This window comes from Scyliorhinus canicula, chromosome 9, assembly GCF_902713615.1.
Source record: "Scyliorhinus canicula chromosome 9, sScyCan1.1, whole genome shotgun sequence".
NCBI lineage: Eukaryota > Metazoa > Chordata > Chondrichthyes > Carcharhiniformes > Scyliorhinidae > Scyliorhinus > Scyliorhinus canicula.
The window spans coordinates 109,882,680-109,895,856 of record NC_052154.1 but is presented as its reverse complement, the minus strand read 5'-3'; the positions used below and the strand labels follow the sequence as shown (position 1 = coordinate 109,895,856).

At 47.3% G+C, this 13,177-nt stretch overlaps 1 protein-coding gene across 1 annotated transcript in view; it reads right to left on the bottom strand.

Moving 5' to 3' along the window:
• pdhx (pyruvate dehydrogenase complex component X) overlaps positions 1–13,177 on the bottom strand; it is a 353,795-nt gene that overhangs the window by 126,505 nt on the left and 214,113 nt on the right. The window contains exon 7 of the mRNA XM_038807389.1: positions 4,000–4,147. Within this exon, the coding sequence (XP_038663317.1) occupies positions 4,000–4,147 (148 nt within the window). The remainder of the gene's footprint in view (positions 1–3,999; positions 4,148–13,177) is intronic.

Below are 13,177 nucleotides of genomic sequence, written 5' to 3'. Positions count from 1 at the left end.
CCACCCCACCAACCCCAATGAACAACAAAAGAACTTAAAAATAAATTAAAATTAAATAAACAAACATAGTCATTGTCCGCCCCCCCCCTTTTCCCTCCCTTTCCCTCCCCCCCCCCCCCCCCCCCGGGTTGCTGCTGCTACTGTCGCTGTACCCTATCGTTGAGCCAGAAAGTCGAGAAAAGGTTGCCACCGCCTAAAGAACCCTTGTACCGACCCTCTCAGGGTGAATTTGACCTTCTCTAACTTAATGAAACCCGCCATGTCATTGATCCAGGTCTCCACGCTTGGGGGCCTCGCATCCTTCCATTGTAGCAAGATCCTTCGCCGGGCTACTAGGGACGCAAAGGTCAGCACACCGGCCTCTTTCGCCTCTTTTGCCTGCAAAGCTAATAGGAGCTTCTAAACACTGACAGTTGAAAAGGAAAGGGAAGCTGTAGTAAACATTTGTGCAGTCTAAACAACAGCACAGTAGAAACTGACTGCTTTTGACCTGAAGAAGACATTTCAACACTCGGATGGTGAGCTATGGACTTGACTGAACTGATGAATGGGATTCAATGAAAAAAATGCTCCCAACTAAGGGTCCAAGCCAATGAACATGGGCATGGCTTTGACTGCACAACATTTCTGGTGAGAGACATGACAGTCGTTCTGTAACAGCTGAATGAAAAAATCGCTCATACTATAAATAGAAGGCACACTATGTGGAACAGTGGCATACATTCTGCACTTCTCAACTAAGTTGAGACTGACTCATGAGTGGCATAAATTAAATTTATGCAGTTATGAGAATCACACAAAAGCCGAGATACATTGAAGTCTTGCAATTTCTGCTGACTCTGGTTTTCTGTTGATGGCTCCAGGCTATCACTTAATAAACTTGAAATATTTTGTCACAGCCAATTTATCTTGCAGTGAGTAGCTACATCTCCTCATAAATCACCGGGACTTTGGGTTATTGGATGCAGATTGGCATCTAATTCCATTAATGTGGCAGATTAGTCTGGTAGTCAGTCACTACCAGTTATTCATTAGCACTGCATAATAAAATGAGCAGTACACTGTTTTATGACAGGAATATTATATAATCAAAGACCCAGGCAACTGTTTTAAATGGAATTATTGCTTAAAGATGTTGTTAAAATGGTAAGAGAGTTCTCATTCTCTGTGGTGTAATGAGGACAGTGATAAAAATATGGACAACCTCCAAACATACATTGTTTGGTATGAACACTATTCCTGGTCACCTGCTTTCTACACTTTTGTACAATATGTGTTGTGTGGCTAAAAATAGGCATTTCCAACATTTTTGTTTGGGGTTGAAATGTATTTTTATTTTATTCATTTACGGGATGTGGGTGTCGCTGGTTAGGCCAGCATTTATTGCCTATCTCTAGTTGCCCTTCAGAAGGTGGTGGTGAGGTGCCTTCTGGAACCGCTGTAGTCCTTCAGGTGTAGGTACACCCACTGTGCTGTTAGGGAGGGAGTTCCAGGATTTTGTCCCAGCGACAGCGATGGAAGGGCGATATATTTCCAAGTCAGGGTGGTGAGTGACTTGGAGGGGAACCTCCAGGTGGTGGGGTTCCCAGGTATCTAAAGCTCTTGTCCTTCTTGATAGTAGTGGCCGTGGGTTTGGAAGGTGCTGTCTAAGGAACCTTGGTGAGTTACTGCAGTGCATCTTGTAGTTAATACCCAAAGCTGCCACTGTTCATTGGTGGTGGAGGGACTGAATGTTTGTGGAAGGGGGAGCAATCAAGTGGCTGATTTGTCCTGGATGGTATTGAGCTTCGGGTTGTTGGAGCTGCACACATCCAGGCAAGTGGGGAGTATTCCATTACACTCCTGACTTGTGTCTTGTAGATGGTAGACCGGCTTTGGGGAGTCAGGAGATGAGTTACTTGCCGTAGGGTTCCTAGCCTTTGACCTGCACTGGTAGCCACAGTATTAATGTGGCTAGTCCAGTTCAGTTTCTGACCAATAGTCACCCCAGGATGTTGACTGCGCAGGATTGGCGGCGATGGTTAGATCCTCTCTTGTAGGTGATGGTCATTGCCTGACAGATGTGTAGCGCGAATGTAACTTGCCAGTCCAAGCCTGGATATTGTCCAGGTCTTGCTGCATTTGGATAATGGACTGCTCCATTATCTGAGGAGTTGCAAATGGTGCTGAACATCGTGCAGTCATCCGCAAACATCCCCACTTCTGACCTTATGATGGAAGGAAGGTCATTGATGAAGCAGCTGAAGATGGTTGGGCCTAGTACACTACCCTGTGGAATTCCTGCAATGATGTGCTGGAGTTGAGATGATTCACCTCCAACCACCACGACCATCTTTGTGACAGGTATGACTCTTGGAGAGTTTCCCCCCTGATTCCCATTAACTCCAGTTTTAAATTCCACCACCTGCTGTGGGATTCTAACCCGGGTCCTCAGGTCATTATCCTGGGTCTCTGGATTACTCATCCAGTAACAATACCGCTATGCCACTGCCTCTTCCGCATAAATGGTGCAGCAACTTTAAGCAGGGGCAAATTCCCAATGTGAATGCACAAATGCCACTGTCAGAGTTCTGTGGCTCTTTTAGGTTTGCAAAGATGGCATTTTGCCATCTGCTTCACCATTGGTGTGCATTGAATGGTGTGAAGTTGCTGCATTTTGGAGTAGATATCAACTAAATCTGCTGCAGAAATGCAGAGCTAGTAATTACCAGCCTAAGTACCATTGCAACAATGCAAAATTTTAATTTTGAAATGATTGTTTCTTTCTTTCTCTCAATGCAATGTTTTGTTCCCTCTTCTTGTACCTCTCTGTACTCTCTGATGTGACATTGAATTAACCCACTTCTTTCCGAGTTCTTCCTATCTTATTTCCCAATCATGAAATCTCAGTGACCAAAAAGAGAGGCCCTGCTAGTTGCCCAATCAGGTCCCAGACGACCTGGAGGAGAGACGGAAGGAGAGACGGTGAGGGAGAGACGGTGAGGGAGAGACGGGGAGGGAGAGACGGGGAGGGAGTGACGGGGAGGGAGAGACGGGGAGGGAGAGACGGGGAGGGAGAGACGGGGAGGGAGTGACGGGGAGTGACGGGGAGGGAGTGACGGGGAGGGAGTGACGGGGAGGGAGTGACGGGGCGGGAGAGACGGGGAGGGAGTGACGGGGAGGGAGTGACGGGGAGGGAGAGACGGGGAGGGAGAGACGGGGAGGGAGAGACGGGGAGGGAGAGACGTGGAGGGAGAGACGGGGAGGGAGAGACGGGGAGGGAGAGACGGGGTGGGAGAGACGGGGAGGGAGAGACGGGGTGGGAGAGACGGGGTGGGAGAGACGGGGTGGGAGAGACGGGGTGGGAGAGACGGGGTGGGAGAGACGGGGTGGAGAGACGGGGTGGGAGAGACGGGGTGGGAGAGACGGGGTGGGAGAGACGGTGAGAGAGAGAGAGAAGGGGAGGGAAAGGGGGTGAGGGAGAGGGGGTGAGGGAGAGGGGGTGAGGGAGAGGGGGTGAGGGAGAGAGGGTGAGGGAGAGAGGGTGAGGGAGAGAGGGTGAGGGAGAGAGGGTGAGGGAGAGAGGGGAAGAGAGAGAGGGGGAGAGAGAGAGAGAGAGGCAAAGCAAGAAAATAGTCTGTCCCCTTATGATGAATGTTGTTGCTTACAAGGCAATGCGCTAACTGCACAGACTATATATATATATATATATATATATATGTATATATCACAGTATGGCTATGATGATAAAGCTGAGAAAATGTCCAACATTTTTTGACTAGTAGAATCGCCAGTGTCACCAATTAGAAAATGCTGGAGGTGCACTGTACTCTATTTTTGAAAGAGGAAGACTAATTCACAGTGCTGATGGTGAGTCCTGTGTACACATTTCCTGATCTGAAGGTGTTCTGTGTTTACACCATTAGTGTCAGGTTTAGAAGACAGATGTTGCTGTGGAGGGACATGGAAAACATGAATCAGGCCTTTCTGACAATAATATCAAATTAATAGCAAACCCACCTTTGGCTAGTTGCTTCCTCATCTTTAAGACTTCTTCAATGTTACAGTCAATACTGGCATATGAATGAGGGATGGTGTTTTTGGACTCTGTTAGTCTCCGTGCAATGACTTGCCGAATGTTACTAGCTGGGATTTCTGTAAATGTGCCCTGAAAGCAATAGGAAACAATGTAAATTGCCAACTGAAATAAATAACAAATTTATTCAACACATCTCATATTAGCAGGATGTTCTAAAATGCCTCAACAGCCAGTAAATTACTTGGAGTGCAGTCAATGTTATTACGATCCTGGACCAGACCCCAGCAGTTACTAGGCTAGCGGACAGAACCCCTAATATTTTATTTTATTTGTAAGACTGAGCAAATGGTACTTTGTTTCAGGAATGATTCCACGTGCAAAAAGGGATCTGGTGCATTAAAACAAATGTTATGACTAACACAGGATTAAAATAACTTCTACATCATGCAGGAAAATATTTTACAATTACCCATTAAACAATGCTTCACAATGGCAATGAAACGCCAAATCCCAACTGCTCTCTTTTATCTCCACTCAAACAAAACCCATCTCAGGTTAAAACCCACTTTTAAATACAGTTAGCCAACCCAGGAATACTTGTTGTAAAGAGATGTCTTGGATAAAGCGCTTTGAGAGAGAGATCCTGCAGGAACCAGCTTGCAGATTTGTGCCTGCGTCAAACTATTGTTTAACATGTCTTCCTTTTGAGAAACTGCTGTTCTGTTCACAGACAAAATCTTTTTAACTAAACTGTTTTCAGACAAACTGCAAGTCTGTTCACAGACTTTAACAGAATTGAAACTCAACACCTGACATCTTCAGCCCTTGGCTACTCCATTAACTACATCAACTTACTGAAGGCAAACACAAGGGGCTGGATTCTCCGGTCGCTGACAATAAATCGCATTCGGCAATCGGCCGGAGAATCAAAGTTCCCGACCAAATTGGGGGAGGCGCTGCTTTTGCGATGCTTCGCTCCGTCCAAAGCAGCATACTCGGAGAGTATGCCCTGCCACGTATCGACGGTCTCAGGACATTGCCTGAGGCCCGCCGTCCAATGCTCCGACGGTGTGGGTCTCTCATCCGTCAGGAACTCGGCATGGCGGCTGCAGACTCAGTCCAGCGCTGCCACAGTCGGGGGAGGGTTGATCCGCGGGCAGGGGGGGTCTTTATTAGGGGCGGGATGTGGTCCGGGACACGCGAAGTGGAGGGACTATTTCACGGGCCGGGTCCGTGAGCGTCCGCTTCATGTTGCATAGCTCGGCCGCTGCCGTGCTCAAGCGCGGCCACAGATTCAGCAATTCTCCGGGTCATATTGGCAGCTAGAGCCGGGTGCTCTACGCTGCCTTCCTGCTAGCCTCCAGCAAAATGGGGAATTGGTCACTGTTTTATGCCATTTTGTCTGGTGTAAAACGGCACCGTTCCTATGCCGGCGTGGGGATATAGCCATAGAATTGGAGAATCCAGCCTAAAATCTTCCAGATACAAACAAAATTCCATTAGCACAACTTCAGGAAAACAATATACATAGTTCGAATGAATGATGATTTCATTTTTATAATGCTTTGCTTGCACATGTGTAGCCAAGTGTCTATTGGTTTTGTAAACTAGGATTTAAAAAAATTACCACAGCAGTGATACACAAACTAACCCAGGCTCTTAACTGCACCAAATACATATGATACAATATGTATCTGAAATTCCTACATTCATCACACTGTTGACAAATAGACAAGGTGGTGACTCTGAAATGGCCAAGCACACCATCCAATCATATTCAAGAAGGTTGCTCATCATTCTCATGGACAATTAGCAATGGACAATAAATGGTGACCCCTCTAGTGATGCCTAAATCCTATGAAGAAATCTACAAAAATAGTTGCCGAATTGGGCATAGCAAGCTCCTACCAACAGCATTGAGACAAACGATCAAATGCTCAGTTTTGGTGGTATTGACTGAGGATGAAAGTTGACCAGAATTCCATTCTTCTAAATATGCCCAGGAGACCTCTCTGTTATCTCACTGAAAGAAGTATGTGGCAACTTTCATCCAAATGATGCCACAGCTGATCATACTGCTAGATTATGATTCACATCATGGAATCTGGCTTCAGGCCATGGCCTTCTGGTACTCAAACTTAGGTCAGCAATGTGAAAATTACACTGTCATAGAACATTTCAATAGCGTATACATCCCAATACTCTGGGCTACGGACTGATGGCAGGATTTGAAGATCCCGATGTTCAGAACCATGTCAACCACATATACCGGGATGTAACTGAAGGTGGTTAAGTCAACCAAACATAAGATGCAGTTACCTGACTTCACCTTTGACAAATCCTTTGAAAATGTAAAACCGGATTTTAACAACGGAAAACCTAGGGTCAAATCGTTCAGAGTTGAATCCTCAAATCTCCTTTGTTCAGCCCTGACAATAATTCCCCTTTAGTTAAACCGTACAATCTCATCTGTCCAAGGTAATATTAATATAAATTACTTTCCAGTTCCCTAGACTCAGACTGGTTGAATCAGCGATTGCAAATGGATCGTTCAAGTATATCTCCCCTTCCCAACTAATGTTGGATGTATAGAGAAACATCAAAAAATTCAAATAAACAAAACCTCAAATGATACCAAAAATGATTTGTTTAGTCAAACTACATGAGAAAGCAAACTTCACACATAACTCCACATTAGTCTAAATGCAGATCTTTAGTGTTGTTTTTTCCAGATAAACTCAAGTCAATGGGTTATTGAAGAATCTTAATAAAACATTGCAACTTGTCGTATGTGCATTTTGGTATATATTTTTACATGCCGTTTCTCAAAATATTTTTGGTATTTTGTTTTAAAAGCACAAGACCTCAATCAGAAGGTAAAAACTAAACAAGACATACATTTGGTAAATGCAAGGGGGTAAATATTAGTTTGTACTTTCTACACTTTGTACATTGTGCAGTTAATGCCAGTTACCAGGCAATCTGCCATCCTTATCCAGCCTGGCCCACACATGGTTCCTGTCCGTACTATTCTTAGTGCCCTCTTAATTGGCTTAGAAAGTCATTCAGTTATATAAATGAGGGATTGGCAATAAATGAAGTTTTGCCAGTGATGCCCACATTTAGAGGACAAAGAAAACTGGCCAGGTACAAATTGCCATTATCAGAGGCCTGAGAACTCCATTTCTGAGCAAGTATCAATGCTACTGGAAAGTATACACCAATGCTGGGCAGTTTTTACACCGGGCAAATGGTTTCTAACTAAAATAAATTGGGGTGAATTTTGTGTTCATCAAGGTTAGAGACGTTGACGAAAAAGCAAAAGTCTGTAGATGCTGAAAATATCTGTGGAGAGATAAACAGAGTTGACATTTAAACTTGATAACCTTTCATCAGAACTGTGAAAAGTTAAAGATGCTTTAAGTACAGAATAAAAAGGAAGATCTGTCATAGGGCGATGTCAGGGCATATTATATGACAAAAGTGAAAATAGATGGAATAGTATTGAAACAAGTGAAGGATCAAAAGATGTGTTTGCAGGAGGTGCGAATGGTAGAATTGTGAACAGTTGCCAAAAGCAGATTAAAAGATGGGGAACAATGGGGAAGAGAATAAAATCAAAACTTAAAAAGATAAAGAAATAAAATGGGGGTTGAGATTTTGACCCCAAAATATTTTTGAAAATATTTTTATTCAAGGCATTTTCACAAATACAAAAAGAATCAAAAGAACAAAACAATTCAGTAAACAACCAACAACCATACCCACGTGTTCCCCTGACGCCAACCCTTCCTCACATCCCACCTTCCAAATTTTAACCCCCTTCTCCCCCCAACCCCACACCCTGACCCCTCAAACCTCCTTAAAGAAATCAAAAAACGACTTCCCCCTCCGGATGAACCCCTCTGCCGACCCCCTCAGAGCGAACTTGACCTTCTCCAGCCTCAGGAATTCTGCCAGGTCGCTCACCCACGCTCCCGCATTCGGCGGCTCCAACACCCGCCACCAAAGCAAAATCCGTCTCCAGGCGATCAGGGAGACAAAGGCCAAAACATCGGCCTCTCTCACCCCATGATACCCGAGTCTTCCAACACCCCAAATATCGCTACCTCTGGACTCGGAACTGACTTGGAGCTACCTCCGGACTCAGAGCTACCTCCGGACTCGGAACCACCTCCACACCCAGCACCTTGCACATCACATCCGAGAATCCCTGCTGGAACCCCCTCGGTCTCGGACATGCGCAGAACATGTGGATGTGATTCGTGGGCCCCCTCCATGCACCGCCCACAACTATCCATTAAAAGGCCATCCCGGGAGAATGGGCTCCAGGTAGAAACTGGCAATAAGTGGCAGATTCAGTGGCGCCTGCTTTCCTTATTTGGGAAGACCTACTTGCCTCGGACACTAACGGCCATGGCCGAACGGGACCCACCCAGCCATCAAGGTGCCCACCTCCAATTGGTTAAGATTGATCAGAGTGATTGAGACCTGATCGATCCATTGGACCTTCACCTGGGACCGCCCAAAAGCTCGCAAAAATCCCAAGAGATAAAAGGTGCTGCGCAGCCCATTGCTCGCTCTCTCGACTGCAGCTTCGACAGTCAACAACAACGGTGAATCCTTCACCAGCCAAAAGGAAGACCATCCATGCTATCCACAGAGGGACCAGAGCCAAGGACACACACGACCAGCAACAGACATCTAGCACTGCCAGACTACAAGATTATAGATAAGGCCATATCTGCTTTGTACTTGCCAGTCATCTGGAAGTTAAGTTAAGGTCTTTCAAGTGTATTAGTTCAGAGTTCAACGTGTATGCGTGTGTGATTGACTAATATTAACTTTGTGCGTTTGTAATAAATGATTATTGTATTAAGCAATTTGTGTGGTAATTTGTCCATTATATACGGGTTAAATACACACGGTGGTTTAGAAGGTATAATAAACCCCCACCAGGGCTCCCTCCCACTCCATCAACTCTTTATAGACATCCAACATCTTCCCCTCCCGTATTTCGTCCTTCGACAACACCTTCGGCAGCAACAGGAAAGGATGCCATCTCTTGCATTACAAAGGCCCGAACCTGCAGGCACTTAAAGCCATTCCCCTCGGGCAGTTCATACACTTCCTCCAGGTCTTCCAGCCCCACCAGCGCAAACCTATGGTTATTACCCACACTGAGGCACCCTCCAGCCCCAGATGCTGCCTCCACTGCCTGCACATCCTTAAGGCCGACACCAGCACTGGGCTTGTGGAGTACCTGGCCGGCGAAAAGGTGGCAACAAAAAAGCCCTCAAACATGTACCCCTGCACTGTGCCTCCTCTAACCGCCCCCACACTGACCCCTCCCCCATGGTGCATTTCCTTACCATAGCAATGTTCTCCGCCCAATGATAGTTCATCATGTTCAGCAATGCCACCCGCCCCCTTGCTCCAAGAAAGCCCGCCGCACTCGCAGAGTCTTTGCCGCCCACGCAAACCCGGAGGTCAACCCATTATCCTTCCTAAAAAATGACTTGGGAACAAAGATTGGGAAATAGAAACAGTAACCTAGGCAGCACCGTTATTTTCACTGTCTGCATCTGCCCTGCCAGCGACAGCACATCCCACCTCTTACAGTTCTGCTCCACCAAGTTCAGTTTATGCAACTGCGCCCAACTCTGCGCCACCTGGATGCCCAAATACCCGTAACTTGCATCCACCACCCGAAACGACAACTCCCCTAATCTCCTTCCCTGCCCTCTGGTCTCATCAGGAACATCTCATTCTTTCCCATATTCAATTTGTATCCAAAAAACTGTCCAAATTCCCCAGGATCTCCATGATGCCTCCGATGCTGACCACCGGGTCCAAAATATACAATAACAGATCAGCTTCAAACATTGAAATCCTGTGCTCGACGCTCCACCACTCAATCCCTCAACACATTAAGCGCCATTGCCAGCGGCTCTATCGCCAAGACGAAAAACAAAGGGGAGAATGGGCACCCTGGCTCGTCCCTCAATGCAGCCCTAAGTACCACAAACTCACTCGCTTCTTCTGCATACTCGCGATCATATATAACAGCCAGACCCAATCCTCAAACCCCGGCCCGAACTCAAACTGCCCCAGTACCTCCAACAGATACGCACACTCCACCCGATCAAACTCCTTCTCCACGTCCATCACCACCACTGCCTCCATCTCCTGCCCCTCTAAAGGCACCATAATTACATTGTGTAGCCTCCTCAAATTTGTCGACCACTCCCTCCCTTTCACAAAACCTGTCTGATCTTCGCCTACCATCCGTGGGAGACAGTCCTCAATTCGTGTTGCAAACGCCTTCGCCAATAACTTGGCATCCACAATCAATAGTGATATTGGGCTTAATGACCCATATTGCTCCGGATCCTTATCCTTCTTTAAAATCAGAGGGGTGGAAGCCTGCGATAATGTAAGGAGGAGTTCGCCCGCTCGCTTGCTTCACCAGCAGTGGCGCCAGGTCCGCACCAAACATTTTTCAAAACTTTACCAGGAACCCATTCAGCTCTAGAGCCTTCTATGCCTGCATTGTCCCCATTCCATCCATTACCTCCCTCAGCCCAATTGGGGTTCCCAGTCGCTGAACCCGCCCTCCTTTCACTTTTGGGAAACTCTAACCCATCCAGCAACCACCGCATTCCCTCCTCCTCGTTTGGGGGCTCCGACTCATAAAGCCTCCCATAAAACGCCTCGAACACCCCATTTATTCCCTCCGGGTCCAACACCACCTTGTTCCTTATCATCTCCAACTCTACCGATCTCCTTCGCTGCTGCCAGCTTCCTCAACTGATAGGCCAACATCCTGCTCGTCTTTTTCCTGTGCTCATACCCTCCGCAGCTGCCCCAAAGCCTTCCCTGTAGAAACTATCACAAACTCCATCTGGAGCCTCTGCTTCTCCTCAACAACCTTGCCTTAGCGCCTCCGAGTATCTCCTGTACACCCTCTAAATCTCGTCCACCAGTCTTGCCCTCTCCTCCTCTCAGCTTTCTCCTTATGCGCACATATTGATATGAACTCCACCCACCCCCACCGACTACAGCCTGGAGTGTCTCCCACAGCATGGCGGCTGTGACCTCCCCATGTCGTTCAGCACCACGTTGCCCTGAATGGCAGCCCGCATCCGCTCACACACCTCCTCATCCACTAGTAACCTCACATCCAGCCTCCACTACGGACACTGCCCCCCTCCCCCACCCCACTCTCCCGGGCCACCCGCAAATCCACCCAGTGCAGTGGGGCGCGTGGCCGGAAACCACAATCACTGAATACTCCGAGTCGGCCATCCCTGCCAGCAACGTCTTGTCCAACACAAAAAAAATCAACCTGGGATCACACCCAGTGCACATGGGCAAAGTATGAAAACTCCTTCGCTGTCGGGCTCCAAACCTCCATGGTTCCTCCACCCCCCCCAACTCCCACCCCTGCACCATGCGCTCTATAAACCCCGTCAGCTCCTTCGCCATTGCTGACACGCTCGACGACTTGGAACTCCACGGTCCAAGCTCGGTTCGATGACCGTGTTAAAATCACCCCCTCCCCCAATAATCAACCAATGTGAGTCCATGTCAGGAAGCATCGCTATCACCCGCCTCAAATTCCACATCATCCCAACTCAGGGCATAAATGTTCACCAGAACCACCAGCATCCCCTCCAACGTCCAACTCTCCATCACATATCTGCCCCCCTCGGATTGGCCACAATACTCCCTACCTCAAACACAGCCCGCTTATCAACACCGCCACCACTCGTTGCCTTTATATCCAGCTCCGAATGAAACAGCTGCCCCACCCAGGGGGAAGGACAGGATTGGCAGCTAAATGTTCCAGGATTTAGATGTTTCAGACGGGATAGAGGGGGAGGGGTGGAGGAGTTGCGTAACTGGTCAGGGAGAATATCACAGCTGTAATGCGGGAGGACACTACAGAGGGCAGCGAGGCTATATGGGTAGAGATCAGGAAAAGAAGGGTGCAGTCACAATGTTGGGGGTTTACTACATGCCATCCAACAGCCAGCGGGAGATACAGGAGCAGATAGGTAGACAGATTTTGGAAAGGAGTAAAAGCAACAGGGTTGTTGTAATGGGAGACTTTAACTTCCCCGATATTGACTGGGACTCATTTAGTGCTCGGGGCTTGGACGGGGCAGAGTTTGTAAGGAGCATCCAGGAGGGCTTCTTAAAACAATATGTAGATAGTCCAACGAGGGAACGGGTTATACTGGACCTGGTATTGGGGAATGAGCCCGGACTGGTGGTAGAAGTTTCAGTAGGGGAGCATTTCGGGAACAGTGACCACAATTCAGTAAGTTTCAAAGTGCTGGTGGACAAGGATAAGAGTGGTCCGAGGATAAATGTGCTAAATTGGGGGAAGGCTAATTATAACAATATTAGGCAGGAACTGAAGAACCTAGATTGCGGGCGGATGTTTGAGGGTAAATCGACATCTGACATGTGGGAGCCTTTCAAATGTCAATTGAACGGAATTCAGGACCGGCATGTTCCTGTGCGGAAGAAGGATAAATACGGCAAATTTCGGGAACCTTGGATAACGAGAAATATTGTAGGCCTCGTCAAAAAGAAAAAGGAGGCATTTGTCACGGCTAGAAGGCTGGGAACAGACAAAGCCTGTGTGGAGTATAAGGAAAGTAGGAAGGAACTTAAGCAAGGAGTCAGGAGGGCTAAAAGGGGTCATGAAAAGTCATTGGGAAATAGGGTTTAGGAAAATCCCAAGGCTTTTTACATGTACATAGAAAGCAGGAGGGTAGCCGGGGAAAGAGTGGGCCCACTGAAGGACTGCGAGGGAATCTATGTGTAGAGCCAAAGGAAATGGGCGAGGTACTAAATGAATACATTGCATCAGTATTCACCAAAGAGAAGGAATTGGTGTATGTTGAGTCTGAAGAAGGGTGTGTTGATAGCCTGGGTCACATTGAGATCCAAAAAGACGAGGTGTTGGGCGTCTTGAAAAATATTAAGATAAGTCCCCAGGGTCTGATGGGACCTACCCCAGAATACTGAACGAGGCGAGAGAGGAAATTGCTGAGGCCTTGACAGAAATCTTTGGATCCTCCCTGTCTTCAGGTGATGTCCCGGAGGACTGGAGAATAGCCTATGTTGTTCCTTTGTTTAAGAAGG